The sequence below is a fragment of the Oncorhynchus mykiss genome, chromosome 11 (genome assembly GCF_057628025.1).
Source record: "Oncorhynchus mykiss isolate SJ-2025 chromosome 11, ASM5762802v1, whole genome shotgun sequence".
Taxonomy (NCBI): Eukaryota; Metazoa; Chordata; class Actinopteri; order Salmoniformes; family Salmonidae; genus Oncorhynchus; species Oncorhynchus mykiss.
In genome coordinates this window covers 12,251,518-12,272,254 of record NC_143032.1, presented here as the reverse complement: position 1 = coordinate 12,272,254, position 20,737 = coordinate 12,251,518, and the positions used below count along the sequence as shown (strand labels likewise).

The 20,737-nt window shown below is 43.2% G+C and overlaps 1 protein-coding gene across 1 annotated transcript in view; it reads left to right on the top strand.

Moving 5' to 3' along the window:
• Positions 1–18,249, top strand: part of LOC149979494 (sodium channel protein type 2 subunit alpha-like) — a 40,111-nt gene extending 21,862 nt beyond the window's left edge. The window contains exons 2-3 of the mRNA XM_090189396.1: positions 12,585–12,893; positions 18,058–18,249. Of these exons, the coding sequence (XP_090045522.1) occupies positions 12,627–12,893; positions 18,058–18,228 (438 nt within the window). The 5' untranslated portion in view covers positions 12,585–12,626 and the 3' untranslated portion in view covers positions 18,229–18,249. The remainder of the gene's footprint in view (positions 1–12,584; positions 12,894–18,057) is intronic.
• Positions 18,250–20,737: the final 2,488 nt, after the last annotated feature.

The window sequence follows — 20,737 nt, the reverse complement described above, 5'->3', positions numbered from 1 at the left end:
ATTATAAACGCACACACAAGCTGAGTCTGAGGCCAATTCTGAGAGACTATGACTTCTCAAATCAATGACCCTTACGTGACCCCGTACCCCCCCTCCTTTCAAGCCTCTTTATTTCTTAATTTACTCTAATTTCTCATCTTTTTCACTCTTCCCCTCTTGTCTCCTCTTACCCTGTGGTCGGAGCGAGGGAGTTGATTACACAGAGGGTTCAGTTCGGGTACAGTTGTCTTGCCCAGATGAATAATCTGTCACGAGGTGGAAATAGGGGGGGTCACCAGTCATCGATGATAGCTTTTTGTCCTCACCCCCTTGTTATTAAGCATGTAACGGTTTCAGCGAGGCTCAGGGTGTGTGTGAACGCATCTGTGTGTGTGTGTGTGTGTGTGTGTGTGTGTGTGTGTGTGTGTGTGTGTGTGTGTGTGCACATTTTAAGTGAAGGGAGCTAGATTAAAGACATGCTGTAACCCTATAAAATCAAATCAAATTTGATCTGTCACATGCTTCATAAACAACAGGTGTAGACTAACAGTGAAATGCTTACGGGTCCTTCCCAACAACGCAGAGAGAGAGAAAATCCCATTAATAATAGAAAAATAAGAACACAAGGAATAAATACACAATGAGTAAAGATAACTTGGCAGTATACACATGGAACAATTGCAGAGGTATGAGGCAATTGAGGTAGATATGTATAGTTCGGAAGTTTACATCACTTAGGTTGGAGTCATTAAAACTTGTTTTTAAAACACTCCACACATTTCTTGTTAACAAACTATAGTTTTGGCAAGTTGGTTAGGACATCTACTTTGTGCATGACACAAGTAGCTTTTCCAACAATTGTTTACAGATATATTATTTCACTTATAATTCACTGGATCACAATTCCAGTGGGTCAGAAGTTTACATACACTAAGTTGACTGTGCCTTTAAACAGCTTGGAAAATTCCAGAAAATTATGTAATGGCTTTAGAAGCTTTTGATAGGCTTATTGACATAATTTGAGTCAGTGGGAGGTGTACCTGTGGATGCATTTCAAGGCCTGCCTTCAAACCCAGTGCCTCTTTGCTTGACATCATGGGAAAAGCAAACGAAATCAGACAAGACCTCAGAAAACAAATTGTTGACCTCCACAAGTCTGGTTCATCCTTGGGAGCAATTTCCAAATGCCTGAAGGTACCACGTTTATCTGTACAAACAATAGTACACAAGTATAAACACCATGGGACCACGCAGCCGTCATACCACTCAGGAAGGCAACACATTCTCTCTCCTAGAGATGAACGTACTTTGGTGTGAGAAGTGCAAATCAATCCTAGAACAACAGCAAAGGACCTTGTGAAGATGCTGGAGGAAACAGGTACAAAAGTATCTATATCCACAGTAAAACGAGTCCTATGTCGACATAACCTGAAAGGCCACTCAGCAAAGAAGAACCCACTGCTCCAAAACCGCCATAAAAAATAGCCAGACTACAGTTTGCAACTGCACATGGGGACAAAGATCATACATTTTGGAGAAATGTCCTCTGGTCTGATGAAACAAAAATAGAACTGTTTGGCCATAATGACCATTGTTATGTTTGGAGGAAAAAGGGGGAGGCTTGCAAGCCGAAGAACACCATCCCAACTATGAAGCACGGGGGGTGGCAGCATCATGTTGAGGGGTGCTTTACTGCAGGAGGAACTGGTGCACTTCACAAAATAGATGGCATCATGAGGCAGGCAAGTTATGTGGATATATTGAAGCAACATCTTAAGACATCAGTCAGGAAGTTAAAGCTTGGTCGCAAATGGGTCTTCCAAATGGACAATGACCCCAAGCATACTTCCAAAGTTGTGCCAAAATGGCTTAAGGACATCAAAGTCAAGGTATTTGAGTGGCCATCACAAAGCCCTGACCTCAACCCTGTAGAACAAATGTGTCTGAGCAAGGAGGCCTACAAACCTGACTCAGTTACACCAGCTCTGTCAGGAGGAATGGGTCAAAATTCACCCGACTTATTGTGGGAAGCTTGTGAAAGGCTACCCGAAACGTTTGACCCAAGTTAAACAATTTATAGGCAATGCTACCAAATAGTAATTGAGTGTATGTAAACTTCTGACCCACTGAGAATGTGATGAAAGAAATAAAAGCTGAAATAAATCATTTTCTCTACTCTACTATTATTCTGACATTTCACATTCTTAAAATAAAGTGGTGATCCTAACACCTAAGGCAGGGACTTTTTACTTGGATTAAATGTCAGGAATTGTGGAAAACTGAGTTTTAATGTATTTGGCTAAGGTGTATGTAAACTTCCAACTTCAACTGTACCTATAGGTAGGGGTAAAGTGACTTGGCAACATAATAGATAATAAACAGTAACTGCGATGTGATGATTCAAAATCATTTTTGCAAAAAAGGCTCAATGCTGATAGTCCTGGTAGCTATTGGTTAACTGAACAAAAATATAAACCAACATGTGAAGTGTTGGTCACATGTTTCATGAGCTGAAATTAAATATCCCAAAAATGTTCCATACTCACATGGTTTACGTCCCTGTTAGTGATCCAAGATCATTACACAGGTGCACCTTGTACTGGGGACAATAAAAGGCCACTCTAAAATGTGCAGTTCTGTCATAAAACACAATGCCACAGATGTTTTGAGGGATTGTGCAATTGGCATGCTGACTGCTGGAATGTCCACCAGAAATGTTCCCAGAGAATTTAGTGTTAATTTCTCTACCATAAGCCGCCTCCAGAGAAGTTGGCAGTATGTCCAACCGACCTCACAACCACAGACCACGTGTAACCACGCCAGCCCAGAACCTCCACATCCGGCTTCTTCACGTGTGGGATCATCTGTGATCAGCCACCTGGACAACTGATGAAAATTAGGAATATTTATGTTGGCAATAAAGCCCTTTTGTGGGGAAAAACTCATTCTATGCCCTTCTAGTCCCACCCATGTCTGCGCCCCTGCCCACTGTTGAAATCCATAGATTAGGACCTAATGAATTTATTTCAATTGACTGATTTCTTTATATGAACTGTAACTCAGTAAAACCATTTAAATTGTTGCATGTTGGATACATTTTTTTGTTCAGTATATTTAACTAACTATTTAGCATTCTTATGGATTGGGGGTAGAAGCTGTTCAGGGTCCTATTGGTTCAAGCCTTGGTGCATCGGGACTGTTTGCCATACCGTAGCAAAGATAACAGTGTATTACTTGGTTGGCTGTAGTCTTTGACCATTTTCAAGGCCTTCCTCTGACACCGCCTGGTATAGAGGTCCTGGATGGCAGGGAGCTTGGCCCCAGTGATGTACCGGACCATACGCACTACCCTCTGTAGTTCCTTGCGGTCAGATGTCAAGCAGTTGCCATATCAAATGGTCATGCAGCCAGTCAAGATGCTCTCAATGGTGCAGCTGTATAACATTTTGAGGATCTGGGGGCCCATGCTGAATCCTTTCAGTCTCCTGAGGGGGAAGAGGCGTTGTCGTGCCTTCTTCACGACTGTGTTGATGTGTGTGGACTGTGATAATTCCTTAGTGATATGGACAGTGAGGAACTTGGAAGCTTTTGATAGGGAGTTAAAGGGATATGTGACTGCGTGCAGTATGAAGGAACTTAGCTGTAGTTTCGCGAGCCAATACTATCTAGCGTTAGCACAATGACTGGAAGTCTACAGGTACGGTAGCATTGCGGTAGCATTGACCTTTAAAGTAATAACTAACTGATGATAAAGAAGCCGTCCGCTATTACGCCGGCACAATTGATTAAGTATGATCCCCTTTCCCCCTTATCACGGTGACTATGGAATCATTTGAACAAAGCCTGTATTTTGTAGGATGACTTACAGCCATGAAAGGCTCAGTGTTTCTTCCAGTGACTGGCTCCTTTGCGAACTGAGCATCAAGGTTAGAGGTGCACGACACACAATCACGATGAAGAATAACTCCGCTGTCAGCCTCTGTTGACCGTGGTACGTGAGTGTGAGAATGTCATGCTTGACACGCACATGCACCCGAAGTCTCTGTCCATTTATGTGACTCTGTTTAAATCCTAGAATGAATCGTCAATTGCACAGTAACACTTCAGAAAAACAAATAATGTTTCTTACCTACCAACATTCTTTCCTCACATCTCCCGATGAACTGTTTATATGTATTTATACAACGAGTGGGTCTAATCCTGAATGCTGATTGGTTAAAACCGCATTCCAGCCAGTGTCTATTTCACAAGTTACCACCGGCTAAATCTATGGCGTTAAAATGCCACCCTCCCAGGCTACCATACGATGGTGAGACACGAACGTGTGGGTATGAAGACGAGTCATCCCACAGCATCCAGTCAGTCCCTTCAGGGTTATGGCTTTTCTTACATCCTAGTACATGTTGGGATTTTTTTAATAGGAAACATAAACAAATCATGTTGACAGCCTGTAAAGTGAGAGATTATTCTCCCTGCTTCGGTTGAATAGGCTGGACAGAGGATCTGACTGAGCCCTTAGCCTCTGGCACCGCTGGTACACTGCTCCTCCATGTGTTGCTCTTTATTTCTGATTTCCCAAAGCAATACCAGGTCAATCCCCAGTCCCAGGATAGACGGGTTTAGGGTGGAATTGGGGGGCAGAGAGTGGTGGGCTTGACCCCAGCGCTGAAGTAAGGTGCCAGGTCTGCCTTGAAAAAGCAATATTTTGACCTCAATGGGATAGGTAAAATAAAGATTAGATTAAGTTATGATTTGTTGGGGTTTTCCTGGGTTATGGCACAATAGCTGTGGTATGTTCAATGAGGTGAAATGTTCATAACATTTCAGACAGAAATATCGCTGACATGATTCCTAATTCTACTCAGCAGACAATTACATTTGTTCTTTACAATATATTTCTATCTGCATGTTGTGCATTACTGAATAACCTACTGTTTTCATCCCATTAGTTTCAATGCCAGGTAACCTGACCAGGACTTAGGTCTTTAGCTCACTTTTGTCAATCCTACCAGAAAAAGAAAACATCAGTGACAGTGATGTCGTTTTGATTATGATCAGAAGTATAGAAATATAAAAAATGAGAGGGTTGTAATTTCAGAGCAAAGAAATAGGCACTGGGGATCTCTAGTTGAAATTATTTCTTGATAGGCTCTCTGCTTTCCCTCTTTATTTCCCTCCTGTCTCTTTATCTGCCCATCATATATAAATCATAATGCCTCATGTCTCTTTATCTGCCCCATAACGAAATCATAGTGCTGAAAGTGGCAAAGTCCTATTTTGCAATGTGTTTTACAATGCAAAGAAGCATCCTAGTGATATTCTCTGCTCTTGCCCAGTTGTTTTTGTTTGTGTGTGTGTGTGTGTATGTGTGTGTGTGTGTGTGTGTGTGTGTGTGTGTGTGTGTGTGTGTGTGTGTGTGTGTGTGTGTGTGTGTGTGTGTGTGTGTGCGTGCGTGCGTGTGCGTGTGTGTGTGCGTGTGCGTGTGCATGCCTGTGTGTGTGTGATTGTGTGTAGTGAGCAAGCTGTTCTAAATCATCGACATCTGGCCCAGAAGTTTTGCGCTCCTATCCTCAGGTAAACCCTGTATTTCCCCCATATCCCTTTTGTTCGGACTTCACTTTAGACGCCTGCGCTCATGTGCTGCAGCTGAAGGACCCGAGCGGGGTAGGCAGCGAGCCTTTGAAATGAATCCAAGGCCCATTTAACTTGTTCAATGCCCCTGGTGACTTATATAGTGCACTCCAGTGGATCAACCCTATTTTGGGAAGGAATTGTATTTGCCTAAATGGACTCTCAGTCAAGCTGGCCGAGCTGGCCTTTACATTCAATGAACTCCAGCTATACTGACTACAGGGTGCTAGACTACAGAGTGTTAGAGTACAGTTCATTAAACTACAGGTCACTAGACTACAGGGTGCTAGACTACAGGGTGCTAGACTACAGGGTGCTAGACTACAGGGTGCTGGACTACAGGTTGATGGACTATAGGTCACTAGACTAGTGTGTTGGACTACAGTGCGCTAGACTACAGGTCACTAGACTACAGGGTGCTAGACTACAGGGTGCTAGACTACAGGGTGCTAGACTACATGTTGTTAGACTACAGGGTGTTAGACTACAGGGTGTTAGACTACAGAGTGCTAGACTACAGGTCACTACACTACAAGTTGGTAGACTACAGGTCACTAGACTACAGTGAGTTACACTACAGGGAGTTAGACTACACTGTGGTAGACTACAGTGAGTTACACTACAGGGAGCTAGACTACATTGTGGTAGACTACAGGTAGTTAGACTACAGGGTGTTAGACTACATTATGCTAGACTACAGGGAGTTAGACTACAGGGTGTTAAACTACAGGGTGTTAGACTACAGGGTGTTAGACAACAGGGTGCTAGACTACAGGGTGTTAGACTACATTATGTTGGACTACATGGTGTTAGACTACATTGTGCTAGACTATAGGGTGTTAGACTACAGGGTGTTAGACTACAGGGTGTTAGACTACAGGGTGTTAGACAACAGGGTGCTAGACTACAGCGTGTTAGACTACATTCTGTTGGACTACATGGTGTTAGACTACATTGTGCTAGACTATAGGGTGTTAGACTACAGGGTGTTAGACTACAGGGTGTTAGACTATAGGGTGCTACACTACAAGGTGTTAGACTACATTGTGTTAGACTACATTGTGCTAGACTACAGGGTGCTAGACTACATATTGGTAGACTACAGGGTGTTAGACTACATATTGGTAGACTACAGGGTGTTAGACTACATAGTGGTAGACAACAGGGTGGTAGACTACAAGGTGTTAGACTACAGGTCACTAGACTACAGTGTGCTAAATTACAGTGTGCTAAACTACAGTTTGTTAGACTACATGGTGTTAGACTACAGGGTGTTAGACTACAGGGTGTTAGACTGCATTGTGTTAGACTACAGGGTGTTAGACTACATTGTGTTAGACTACAGGGTGTTAGACTACATTGTGTTAGACTACAGGGTGTTAGACTACAGGGTGCTAGACTACAGGGTGTTAGACTACATTGTGGTAGACTACAGGGTGATAGACTACATGGTGGTAGACTACAGGGTGATAGACTACATGGTGTTAGACTACATTGTGGTAGACTACAGGGTGTTAGACTATAGGGTGTTAGACTATAGGGTGTTAGACTACATTGTGGTAGACTACATTGTGGTAGACTACATTGTGGTAGACTACATTGTGGTAGACTACAGGGTGTTAGACTATAGGGTGTTAGACTACAGGGTGTTACACTACATTGTGGTAGACTACAGGGTGATAGACTACAGGGTGTTAGACTACATTGTGGTAGACTACAGGGTGTTAGACTATAGGGTGTTAGACTACAGGGTGTTAGACTACAGGTCACTAGACTACAGTGTGCTAAATGACAGTGTGCTAAACTACAGTTTGTTAGACTACAGGGTGCTGGACTACAAGGTGGTAGACTACAAGGTGTTAGACTACAGGGTGCTAGACTACAGGGTGTTAGACTACAGGGTGTTAGACTACAGGGTGTTACACTACAGGGTGCTAGACTTCAGGGTGTTAGACTACAGGTGCTAGACTACAGGGTGTTAGACTCTAGGTTGCTAGACAACAGGGTGCTAGACTACAGGGTGTTAGAACACATTGTGCTAGACTCTAGGTTGCTAGACTCTAGGTTGCTAGACTCTAGGTTGCTGCACTACTAGGTGTTAGACTACAGGGTGTTAGACTACAGGGTGCTAGACTACAGGGTGTTAGACTACAGGTGCTAGACTACAGGGTGTTAGACTACAGGTCACTAGACTACAGGGTGCTAGACTACAGGGTGTTAGACTACAGGGTGCTAGACTACAGGGTGTTAGACTCTAGGTTGCTAGACAACAGGGTGGTAGACTACAGGGTGTTACACTACAGGGTGCTAGACTACAGGGTGTTAGACTACAGGTGCTAGACTACAGGGTGTTAGACTACAGGGTGTTAGACTACAGGTCACTAGACTACAGGGTGCTAGACTACAGGGTGTTAGACTACAGGGTGCTAGACTACAGGGTGTTAGACTACAGGTGCTAGACTACAGGGTGTTAGACTCTAGGTTGCTAGACAACAGGGTGGTAGACTACAGGGTGTTACACTACAGGGTGCTAGACTACAGGGTGTTAGACTACAGGTGGTAGACTACAGGTTGTTAGACTCTAGGTTGCTAGACAACAGGGTGGTAGACTACAGGGTTTTAGAACACATTGTGCTAAACTACAGGGTGTTAGACTACAGAGTGCTAGACTACAGGGTGCTAGACTACAGGGTGTTAGCAGATGTTATTTGTCACATACACATGTTTATCAGATGTTATTGGTCACATACACATGTTTAGCAGATGTTATTTGTCACATACACATGTTTATCAGATGTTATTGGTCACATACACATGTTTATCAGATATTATTGGTCACATACACATGTTTATCAGATGTTATTGGTCACATACACATGTTTATCAGATGTTATTGGTCACATACACATATTTATCAGATGTTATTGGTCACATACACATGTTTATCAGATGTTATTGGTCACATACACATGTTTATCAGATGTTATTGGTCACATACACATATTTATCAGATGTTATTGGTCACATACACATATTTAGCAGATATTATTGGTCACATACACATATTTATCAGATGTTATTGGTCACATACACATGTTTATCAGATGTTATTGGTCACATACACATATTTAGTAGATGTTATTGGTCACATACACATATTTATCAGATGTTATTGGTCACATACACATATTTAGCAGATATTATTGGTCACATACACATATTTATCAGATGTTATTGGTCACATACACATGTTTATCAGATGTTATTGGTCACATACACATATTTATCAGATGTTATTGGTCACATACACATGTTTATCAGATGTTATTGGTCACATACACATGTTTATCAGATGTTATTGGTCACATACACATATTTATCAGATGTTATTGGTCACATACACATATTTAGCAGATATTATTGGTCACATACACATATTTATCAGATGTTATTGGTCACATACACATGTTTATCAGATGTTATTGGTCACATACACATATTTAGTAGATGTTATTGGTCACATACACATATTTATCAGATGTTATTGGTCACATACACATATTTAGTAGATGTTATTGGTCACATACACATATTTAGCAGATGTTATTGGTCACATACACATATTTAGTAGATGTTATTGGTCACATACACATATTTAGTAGATGTTATTGGTCACATACACATATTTATCAGATGTTATTGGTCACATACACATATTTATCAGATATTATTGGTCACATACACATGTTTATCAGATGTTATTGGTCACATACACATATTTAGTAGATGTTATTGGTCACATACACATGTTTATCAGATGTTATTGGTCACATACACATATTTATCAGATGTTATTGGTCACATACACATATTTAGCAGATGTTATTGGTCACATACACATGTTTATCAGATGTTATTGGTCACATACACATATTTAGCAGATGTTATTGGTCACATACACATGTTTAGCAGATGTTATTGGTCACATACACATATTTAGCAGATGTTATTGGTCACATACACATGTTTAGCAGATGTTATTGGTCACATACACATGTTTATCAGATGTTATTGGTCACATACACATGTTTATCAGATGTTATTGGTCACATACACATGTTTATCAGATATTATTGGTCACATACACATGTTTATCAGATATTATTGGTCACATACACATGTTTATCAGATGTTATTGGTCACATACACATGTTTATCAGATGTTATTGGTCACATACACATGTTTAGCAGATGTTATTGGTCACATACACATGTTTAGCAGATGTTATTGGTCACATACACATGTTTATCAGATGTTATTGGTCACATACACATGTTTATCAGATATTATTGGTCACATACACATGTTTATCAGATGTTATTGGTCACATACACATGTTTATCAGATGTTATTGGTCTCATACACATGTTTATCAGATGTTATTGGTCACATACACATGTTTATCAGATGTTATTGGTCACATACACATGTTTATCAGATATTATTGGTCACATACACATGTTTATCAGATGTTATTGGTCTCATACACATGTTTATCAGATGTTATTGGTCACATACACATATTTAGCAGATGTTATTGGTCTCATATACATATTTAGCAGATGTTATTGGTCTCATATACATATTTAGCAGATGTTATTGCGGGTATAGCGAAAAAAAATAAAAAAATAGGAGCTAGAAGCAGAGCTGTCATGTCTGTCGGCGTCATCTTACCCATTACTGTTCTCTGACCGTGTAGCGGTGGGGGGTTAACAGGTCACTGATGTGTTGAGAACGGGGGACAGCTCTGACCGTGTAGCGGTGGGGGGTTAACAGGTCACTGATGTGTTGAGAACGGGGGACAGCTCTGACCGTGTAGCGGTGGGGGGTTAACAGGTCACTGATGTGTTGAGAACGGGGGACAGCTCTGACCGTGTAGCGGTGGGGGGTTAACAGGTCACTGATGTGTTGAGAACGGGGGACAGCTCTGACCGTGTAGCGGTGGGGGGTTAACAGGTCACTGATGTGTTGAGAACGGGGGACAGCTCTGACCGTGTAGCGGTGGGGGGTTAACAGGTCACTGATGTGTTGAGAACGGGGGACAGCTCTGACCGTGTAGCGGTGGGGGGTTAACAGGTCACTGATGTGTTGAGAACGGGGGACAGCTCTGACCGTGTAGCGGTGGGGGGTTAACAGGTCACTGATGTGTTGAGAACGGGGGACAGCTCTGACCGTGTAGCGGTGGGGGGTTAAGTTGTCTGTTTTCTTCCATTTTGGTGCCCTGTTCTCTTGTCTGCTTGGCCACACGTTGTGATGTTAGTCAGTGATGACCGCATGCACACAATCCCACATCGCCTATACCGTAATAGGCCTATTACATAAAGACCTATAGACAAAAGACATGAGAAAATAAATAAGCTCTGCATTTGCTGCTTGTGATGCATGTACAGTGCGGCACAGTGCAGTACAGTACAATGCAGTACAGTACAGTCATTATTTTTCAGTGGTGATGTGTTATCATGTGTTATCAGGATATCCAAGTCTGCGATGCGATCTCTGGGCTTCATAACAACAACGCATTATAAGAGGTGTCCATTAAATTAGCCACCATGCTTTCCAATGGATGTACACAGCAAATGCAAACAACACAACACGTTATTAACTCAAGCGCTCATTGAATTATCTTTATAGTTCCCAAAATATCTATAATACAAGCACTGAACACGTTGATTATATTCATGTTACACATGAATCCTGGACTGGTGGTTACTACGATAATTATTCAGACTATACATAAGGGGTCATGTGAGCTTGATGTGAAAACATGGACAGATGAGAGAGGCAGGATTCTGCCAAAGCAAAGGCAGACGTTGGTTAAGATTCTGCTGTAAGGGGGTGAAAAGCAACCCAAGCGTACTGCCGTTCTGTTCAGCCCTGCACAATGTCCATTGCGTCAGGGGTCAGTGCAATGCGGGCTGCCCGGTTGCGGCGAACAACTACAACTGTGTGGAAATAAAAGACAAGGTTTCAGATGCATGGTATACTGGCGCAGGGGGCCACACAAAGGCCAAGGAGCCAAACACAGATTAATCGAACTCGTTTATAAAGCTGCAAAACAGGACGGGATACTTTTACCATAAGCTTTAATGCGGGTCAGGCCTGAGATGTTGTTTAACATCTTTAATATCTTATTGTGTGGTGGACTCTCATTGAAATACTGCATTTGAGGACTATTTTAATGGGTGTATTGACCCAGAAAGTGATTCTGAAGACGAATATTGAGTACAACTTTATGAGCATTTATTTAAGTGATAATGCCAGAGAAGGTGGTGTTTGGAGGATGCAGTTGAAGCCGGAAGTTTACACACACCTTAGCCAAATACATTTAAACTCAGTTTTTCACAATTCCTGACATTTAATCCTAGTAAAAATTCTCTGTCTTAGGTCAGTTAGGATCCCCACTTTATTTTAAGAATATGAAATGTCAGAATAATAGTAGAGAGAATTATTTATTTCAGCTTTTATTTCTTTCATCACATTCCCAGTGGGTCAGAAGTTTACATACACTCAATTAGTATTTGGTGGCATTGCCTATAAATTGTTTAACTTGGGTCAAACGTTTCGGGTAGCCTTTCACAAGCTTCCCACAATTATTTGGGTGAATTTTGACCCATTCCTCCTGACAGAGCTGGCGCCACCATCTTTTTTTGAGGACAGAGAGGCATTGCCCGTGCTGAAGAGATAATGGGGGTGAATGGGAGGCTATATCAATGACAACCCCCCCCCCCCCCCCCCCTAAGCTTTGCTTATACAGTACTATAGCAACCAAATAGGACCTTAGGCTAACTCCGGTCTGCTTTCAGGGTTGATAACCCTCCCATGTGTGACTGCCATGTTGATGAACCTTTTACGTCTCCCGATCTCTGTCTATCTCCCCCTCCGTACTCTCTCTCTTTCCCTCCCCTCCTGGTAGCTGGTGAAGTCATCCCTAGGACAGGAGACTCAGGATGAGAAGATGGCCACCGTGCTGCTACCACCGGGTCCTGACAGCTTGCACCGGTTTACCTGGGAGTCCCTGGCTGCCGTGGAGCAGCGGATCGCCGAGGAAGAGGCCCGGCGCACCAAGCACTACCAGGAGGACCTGGGAGATGTGGAGCTGCCCAGGCCCCGGGCCGACCTGGAGGCCGGCAAACAGCTGCCGCGCATCTTCGGCGACATCCCCAACGGCCTGGTGGGCGTCCCACTGGAGGACTTCGACCCGTTCTATTTCATGAACCAGAGAGTGAGAAGAGGGTGGGAGGGGTTCTCGAGGGGGGCTGTGGGTGGGTGTGTGGGTGTGTCAGTGTGTTGTGTGTGTCTTGAGTGTCCTTACACTTATGTGCTTGGATGCCTGAGAATATCAAACTTGTATCCAAGTGTGTGTCACTTCTTACATCACCACTGCCATCTCTTTCCTTTGTGCTTTCGACCTCCTTGAAGGATGTCCTTTTTAGTGCGACTCCAATTACTGGAATCTTCCCGTGTTCTTTTATACATCTGAACCAATTTCCTCCTCTGATGTATTCACAATGACCATCCTTATGAAATGGTATGTGTGTGTCTGTGTTTGTGTGTGTGTGTGTGTGTGTGACCTTGTATGTATGTGTCAGTATCAGTCCTAATGGAAACTGGCTGTGGCCAGAGCCTTTGAGGAGGGGTTGAAAGGATTCCCCATGCCCATGTTTGGACCCTGTGACTGATCCTTTGATTCAGGAAGTGTGCGTGTGTGTACGCGTGTTTGTGTGTGCGCGTGTTTGTGTGTTCGTTTGCAGGATGTAAAGGAAAGGACAGACTGAAGGATAGCAGGACAGACAGACGGACGGATGGACGGACGGACGGACGAACGGACGGACGGACGGACGGACAGACAGACAGACAGACAGCTAACTCTGTCTGTTTCCCTCACACTCCTTCTTCTTCTTCTACGGCTAGCCCCTTTGTTTCCCTCACACTCCTTCTTCTACTACTGCTAACCCTGTCTGTTTCCCTCACACTCCTTCGTCTTCTACCACCATCTGTGTCTGTTTCCCTCACAATCCTTCTTCTTCTAGCTCGGTCTGTTTCCCTCACACTCCTTCTTCTTCTAGCTCTGTCTGTTTCCCTCACACTCCTTCTTCTACCGTTAGATCTGTCTGTTTCCCTCACACTCCTTCTTCTACCGTTAGATCTGTCTGTTTCCCTCACACTCCTTCTTCTACCGTTAGCTCGGTCTGTTTCCCTCACAATCTTTCGTCTTCTTCTACCACTAGCTCTGTCTGTTTCCCTCACACTCCTTCTTCTTCTTCTACCGCTAGCCCCTTTGTTTCCCTTACACTCCTTCCTCTTCTACCGCTAGCTCTGTCTGTTTCCCTCACACTCTTTCTTCTTCTTCTACTGCTAGCTCTGTCTGTTTCCCTCACACTCCTTCTTCTACCGCTAGCTCTGTCTGTTTCCCTCACACTCCTTCTTCTTCTTCTACTGCTAGCTCTGTCTGTTTCCCTCACACTCCTTCTACCACAAGCCTCTTTGTTTCCCTCACACTCCTTCTTCTTCTACTGCTACCTCTGTCTGTTTCCCTCACACTCCTTCATCCTCTACCACTAGCTCTGTCTGTTTCCCTCACACTCCTTCTTCTTCTACCTCTAGCTCTGTCTGTTTCCCTCACACTCCTTCTTCTTCTACTGCTGCCTCTGTCTGTTTCCGTCACACTCCTTCTTCTTCTTCTACTGCTAGCTCTGTCTGTTTCCTTCACACTCCTTCTTCTTCTACTGCTATCTCTGTCTGTTTCCCTCACACTCTTTCTTCTTCTACTGCTAGCTCTGTCTGTTTCACTCACACTCTTTCTTCTTCTTCTACCGCTAGCTCTGTCTGTTTCCCTCATACTCCTTCTTCTGCTGCTAGCTCTGTCTGTTTCACTCACACTCTTTCTTCTTCTTCTACCGCTAGCTCTGTCTGTTTCCCTCACACTCCTTCTTCTTCTGCTGCTGGCTCTGTCTGTTTCCCTCACACTCCTTCTTCTTCTACCGGTAGCTCTGTCTGTTTCCCTCACACTCTTTCATCTTCTTCTACCACTAGCTCTGTCTGTTTCCCTCATACTCCTTCTTCTACCGCTAGCTCTGTCTGTTTCCCTCACACTCCTTCTTCTTCTTCTTCTTCTTCTGCTAGCTCTGTCTGTTTCCTCCACACTCCTTCTTCTTCTACCGCTAGCTCTGTCTGTTTCCCTCACACTCTTTCGTCTTCTTCTACCACTAGCTCCCTCTGTTTCCCTCACACTCCTTCTTCTACCGCTAGCTCTGTCTGTTTCCCTCCACTCCTTCTTCTTCTACTACCACTAGCCCCTTTGTTTCCCTCACACTCCTTCTTCTTCTACTGCTACCTCTGTCTGTTTCCCTCACACTCCTTCGTCTTCTACCACCATCTCTGTCTGTTTCCCTCACACTCCTTATTCTTCTTCTACTGCTAGCTCTGTCTGTTTCCCTCACACTCTTTCGTCTTCTTCCATCACTAGCACTGTCTGTTTCCCTCACACTCTTTATTCTTCTTCTACCACTAGCTCTGTCTGTTTCCCTCATACTCCTTCTTCTGCCGCTTGCTCTGTCTGTTTCCCTCACACTCCTTCTTCTTCTTCTTCTTCTACTGCTAGCTCTGTCTGTTTCCCTCACACTCCTTCTTCTTCTACCGCTAGCTCTGTCTGTTTCCCTCACACTCTTTCGTCTTCTTCTACCGGTAGCTCTGTCTGTTTCCCTCACACTCCTTCTTCTTCTTCTTCTACCGCTAGTTCTGTCTGTTCCCCTCACACGCCTTCTTCTTCTACTGCTAGCTCTGTCTGTTTCCCTCACACTCCTTCTTCTACTGCTAGCTCTGTCTGTTTCCCTCACACTCCTTTTACCGCTAGCTCTTTCTGTTTCCCTCACACTCCTCCTTCTTCTTCTTCTTCTACTGCTAGCTCTATCTGTTTCCCTCACACTCCTCCTTCTTCTTCTTCTATTACCGCTAGCTCTCTCTGTTTCCCTCACACGCCTTCTTCTTCTTCTTCTTTTACAGCTAGCTCTATCTGTTTCCCTCACACTCCTTCTTCCCTAATAAGTGTTTAAAGTTCTGCTTTGAAATGGGATCATGCCCCTCTCACCGTGTTGAGTAGGGCTGGTGTCGGTACTGGTGGGCCGAAACACTTCTGTTTTTCGTCCTCTCCTTCTAATCAGGGACTAATTCAGACCTGAGACACCAGGTGAGTGCAATTTACTACCAGGTAGAAACAATAATCTGAAGTGTTTCGGCACTCCAAGTCCTGCGTTGAGCAGACCTGGTGTAGAGGGTGATTCTTTAAAGGAAGTGGTGTCAAACCTGTTCCATGGAGGGCCTAGTGTTGGCTGGTTTTTGTTTTTTAATTTCAATTAAACCCTAGACAACCAGGCGAAGCAGTTCCTTACTTATTAGTGACCTTAATTCATCAATGAAGTACAAGGGAGGAGCAAAAACCCTTAGAAACTCCTCTGACACATGTGCTATTTAGTACGTATTAAAGTAAACCCCCCAGAGTGGCACATTTGTGTTCCAGCCCAGCACTAGCACGTCCTGAATGAACTTTACTCGACTTATCGTCAAGCACCTTGATCAGTTGCATCAGGTGTGATAGTGTTGGGCTGGAACAAAAATGTGCAACCCTGGGGTTACTGTAAGACTAAACATGCATTCCAGGATTTTAGGCTTTTAAGCTGGTGGATAAATCTAATTGAACTGACAGCTATGGCTGTAGTTGCTGTGGCATGAGTTGTGATTTCAGTGTGTAGCAGTTGAGAAAATACATTATGATTTGATTGAATCAGCTGCCCAGGGAGTGGAAATTATACCGTTACAGTATGTGAAAAGGACAGGGACTAGAGTAAGCTACGGTTCTCATGATGCTCAGTTTCAAATGTACTCTTTCAAAATTCATCAGTCAGTAGCTTTGGCTGGTTTGCCCAGGACCCAGAAAGAGGCTGAGGGGTGTGTGAAAAGCTATTTCTCCTGAGGATAGGTAGTTCTCCTAGGAACAGTGGACTGGTCAGCTGGATACAGTTGTGGGTCCTCAATATCTCAATTTCTCTATAACGCTCTCACTTCCTCATTGTCTATGCCTCTCTCTCTCTCTCTTTCTCTCTCTCTCTCTATCTCTCTCTCTCTCTCTCTCTCTCTCTCTCTCTCCCCCATCTCTCGTTCCCTCTCTTTTTCTCTCTTTCACTCTCTCACTCTCTCTCCCCTCCCTCCTCAAGTCCCCAAATCTGCCCAGGTGCACATCTCCAGTGTAAACAAAACCAAGCTGTCATCATTTATCTTAAACGGTGTAGAGCTCGCTATCTGATGATCCAATAGGTTTACACGAGTTCAAAGTGAGAGAGTAGATAGATATTCAGACTTCTTTGTTGTGCAACCGTGTGGTATAGAGTGGGTTAGCTTTATTGTTCGGTATCTCTGGATAATAGAGGAACGTTAACACTACTTCACAGTATGTTCCACTCCAGTGATGTGACTACAGCCACTGTAATGTTCTCACACTTTCTCAACTACCCTGAACAGACATGTGAACAGACCTGCTTGAATTTTAAATGGACATTATACTTCAAAATCAGCATCTGTCAAATATGTTCATACCGAAGTGGTCTTCTGTTGAGATTAGTCCATGTTCCAGGCCATCTGTTTCGTAGATTCAACTAGCTACATTCCAAAATGCATTGAAAAGATAAGCACCATATAATTTAAAAAGTTTAGTATTTACGTTTTACATCCATTTGTGGTTGAGGCGTATTGCTGGATCGACACAACGGATGGCTTGGGATGTGGACTCATCTTCACATTAGACTACATTTGAGGTCTGAAAACATCTGACACACTTTGAGTGTAATGTCCCTTTAAACACAGAGCAGCGTTTGATAGAGGACATGGGAGTTCCAGCACATTCTAGGTTGGCTGTTATCATTCCCCCTCATCTCTGTGTTGTGTTGTATCTCCTATGAGGAGACTCCCTTAAGAGTTCTATAGGCCTGCTTTTTTTTAGCAGCATCTTGCTCGTTATGCCACGTAATCAGTGTTTTTGTTTGTGCATGTGTGTGTGTGTGTGCCTGTGTGTGTGTGTGTGTGTGTGTGTGTGTGTGTGTGTGTGTGTGTGTGTGTGTGTGTGTGTGTGTGTGTGTGTGTGTGTGTGTGTGTGTGTGTGTGTGTGTGTGTGTGTGTGTGTGTGTGTGTGCATGAGTGTGTGTGTAGATGTGAGTGTGTGTGTGTGTGTAGATGTGAGTGTGTGGTTGGTGTCACTGCAAGTTTATTGTACATGTTTATTGCCATGCCATGTTGTCCTTAACCATGACGCATCTCTCTGTCCCTTGTCCCTTTCTATCACCCCTCCCCCCTCCTCCTCCTCCTCTCTGCCTATCTCACTTCCTGTTTCTCCACAGACTTTTATAGTACTGAACAAAGGGAAGGCCATCTTCCGATTTAGTGCCACATCTGCACTCTATATTTTTAGCCCCTTTCATCCTGTTAGAAGAGCATCAATAAAGGTTTTAGTACACTCATATCCTTTCTGGTGGAACACTCAACATTCCACCAACTCTTGTCTGTTTTAGGAGGTGGGTTTCAAAATGAAAATCAATGAGCAGAGATTTAACATTTGGGAGGGAAGAAAAAGCCTTGGGATAGCCTGTAAGAGCCTACTCTAGTTCAGTTTGTCTAGATAGATTGTCATGTCATTCTCGTTGTAATTATGTTGACTTTGTGTACTGATCGGGGAAATAGGGACTGGGAAGGGTGTTGAGCTGCTCAGATTTGAGCCGTTTGTGTTGCCTGCTGTCTCACCGTCAGTAAACAGAGGGAGCATCAGTCCCACTATTAGTTTGTAGTGTACTGTTTTATTACGCAATCAATGATTGAGAGGATTCTGAACAGGACTAGACTTATACTCTGAAATCAGAATATTTGAGTATCTCTTGAAAATGTCTCAACACAGAATTGTCCCTTGCCTTATGTGCAATGAACTCATTGCACGTAAGTCTGACATGTTAAAATGGAAGCCTTAGAAGCCTTTTTTAAACTTCAAATACACTACAAGTTAGCATTTCCTGCAGTGCAGGAAAATTCTCAGCAACAAAAGAGTGATCAGACTGGATGGTTACTGGTAGGTTATGGAATAGACTGGATGGTTACTGGTAGGTTATGGAATAGACTGGATGGTTACTGGTAGGTTATGTTATAGACTGGATGGTTACTGGTAGGTTATGTGATAGACTGGATGGTTACTGGTAGGTTATGTGATAGACTGGATGGTTACTGGTAGGTTATGTTATAGACTGGATGGTTACTGGTAGGTTATGGAATAGACTGGATGGTTACTGGTAGGTTATGTGATAGACTGGATGGTTAATGGTAGGTTATGGAATAGACTGGATGGTTACTGGTAGGTTATGTGATAGACTGGATGGTTACTGGTAGGTTATGGAATAGACTGGATGGTTACTGGTAGGTTATGTTATAGACTGGATGGTTACTGGTAGGTTATGTTATAGACTGGATGGTTAATGGTAGGTTATGGAATAGACTGGATGGTTACTGGTAGGTTATGTGATAGACTGGATGGTTACTGGTAGGTTATGGAATAGACTGGATGGTTACTGGTAGGTTATGTTATAGACTGGATGGTTAATGGTAGGTTATGGAATAGACTGGATGGTTACTGGTAGGTTATGTTATAGACTGGATGGTTAATGGTAGGTTATGGAATAGACTGGATGGTTACTGGTAGGTTATGGAATAGACTGGATGGTTACTGGTAGGTTATGGAATAGACTGGATGGTTACTGGTAGGTTATGGAATAGACTGGATGGTTACTGGTAGGTTATGTTATAGACTGGATGGTTACTGGTAGGTTATGGAATAGACTGGATGGTTACTGGTAGGTTATGTGATAGACTGGATGGTTACTGGTAGGTTATGTTATAGACTGGATGGTTACTGGTAGGTTATGTAATAGACTGGATGGTTACTGGTAGGTTATGTAATAGACTGAATGGTTACTGGTAGGTTATGTAATAGACTGGATGGTTACTGGTAGGTTATGTAATAGACTGGATGGTTACTGGTAGGTTATGTAATAGACTGGATGGTTAATGGTAGGTTATGTAATAGACTGGATGGTTATTGGTAGGTTATGTAATAGACTGGATGGTTAATGGTAGGTTATGTAATAGACTGAATGGTTAATGGTAGGTTATGTAATAGACTGAATGGTTACTGTAAGCTAAGTCAAGTGATGCTGTATATGACAAGCTAACAACACCAGCTTCTTTGCTCAGAGGATTGGGAAAGCTCATATGGAAATGTACTGTAGTGACAATGCTTGACTTGGGCAGGAGCTCACACTGGAACTGAGTACCAGCACTTCAAATGTTAAACTGCTTGTTCCTCTTATAGAATATTAAAAGTATTGTGGCGCTCCTGCACCGAAATATAAGCAGTCACGGAACCCAAAATGAGTACCGGCACCTAGTTCAGTTGAAGTCAAGCACTGTGCAGTGACAAAGGTCATAAGGTATCAGGGTACATGTTTGATTACTAACAAGGGATCAATGAAGTTGTAGCCAGAACACTCTTACTTTAAAGGGGGTACAGCACTACAAAGCTGTGAGTGAAGTCATCAAAGAGAGAAGATAGAATATAGTCTGTAGATTAAGCCGTATGAGACCATAAAGCGGGGAAAAACCTAAGTAAGCATTTCATAAAGGGATGATAATTGAGGCAAAAGCTGCCGCCAAGATATACTTTGACGACTGGCAGTTTGACAGGCCTGTTAGCGCGTAAGAAAACGCCTGTGTACATTACTCTAGCGGTTTATAAACAAACCCTGGGATTCCAGGCCTTAGCAGCTTTTTGGCAGCAGTCTGATTTGTACATAATGCTGAAATTGACTTTCTCATTAATAGTGTGGGAGCTCTGGAATCCTCTGTAGAGCCAGGGTGCTTATCGTTATGGTGACTCATTTGAGTAAAGTGCTGTCTGTGAGTGTGGGAATTGAAACGAGCTGTCGGGATGAGAGAGGTACTTCATAGTAATGCAGTGCTTCCTCAGGCAAAAGGACTATT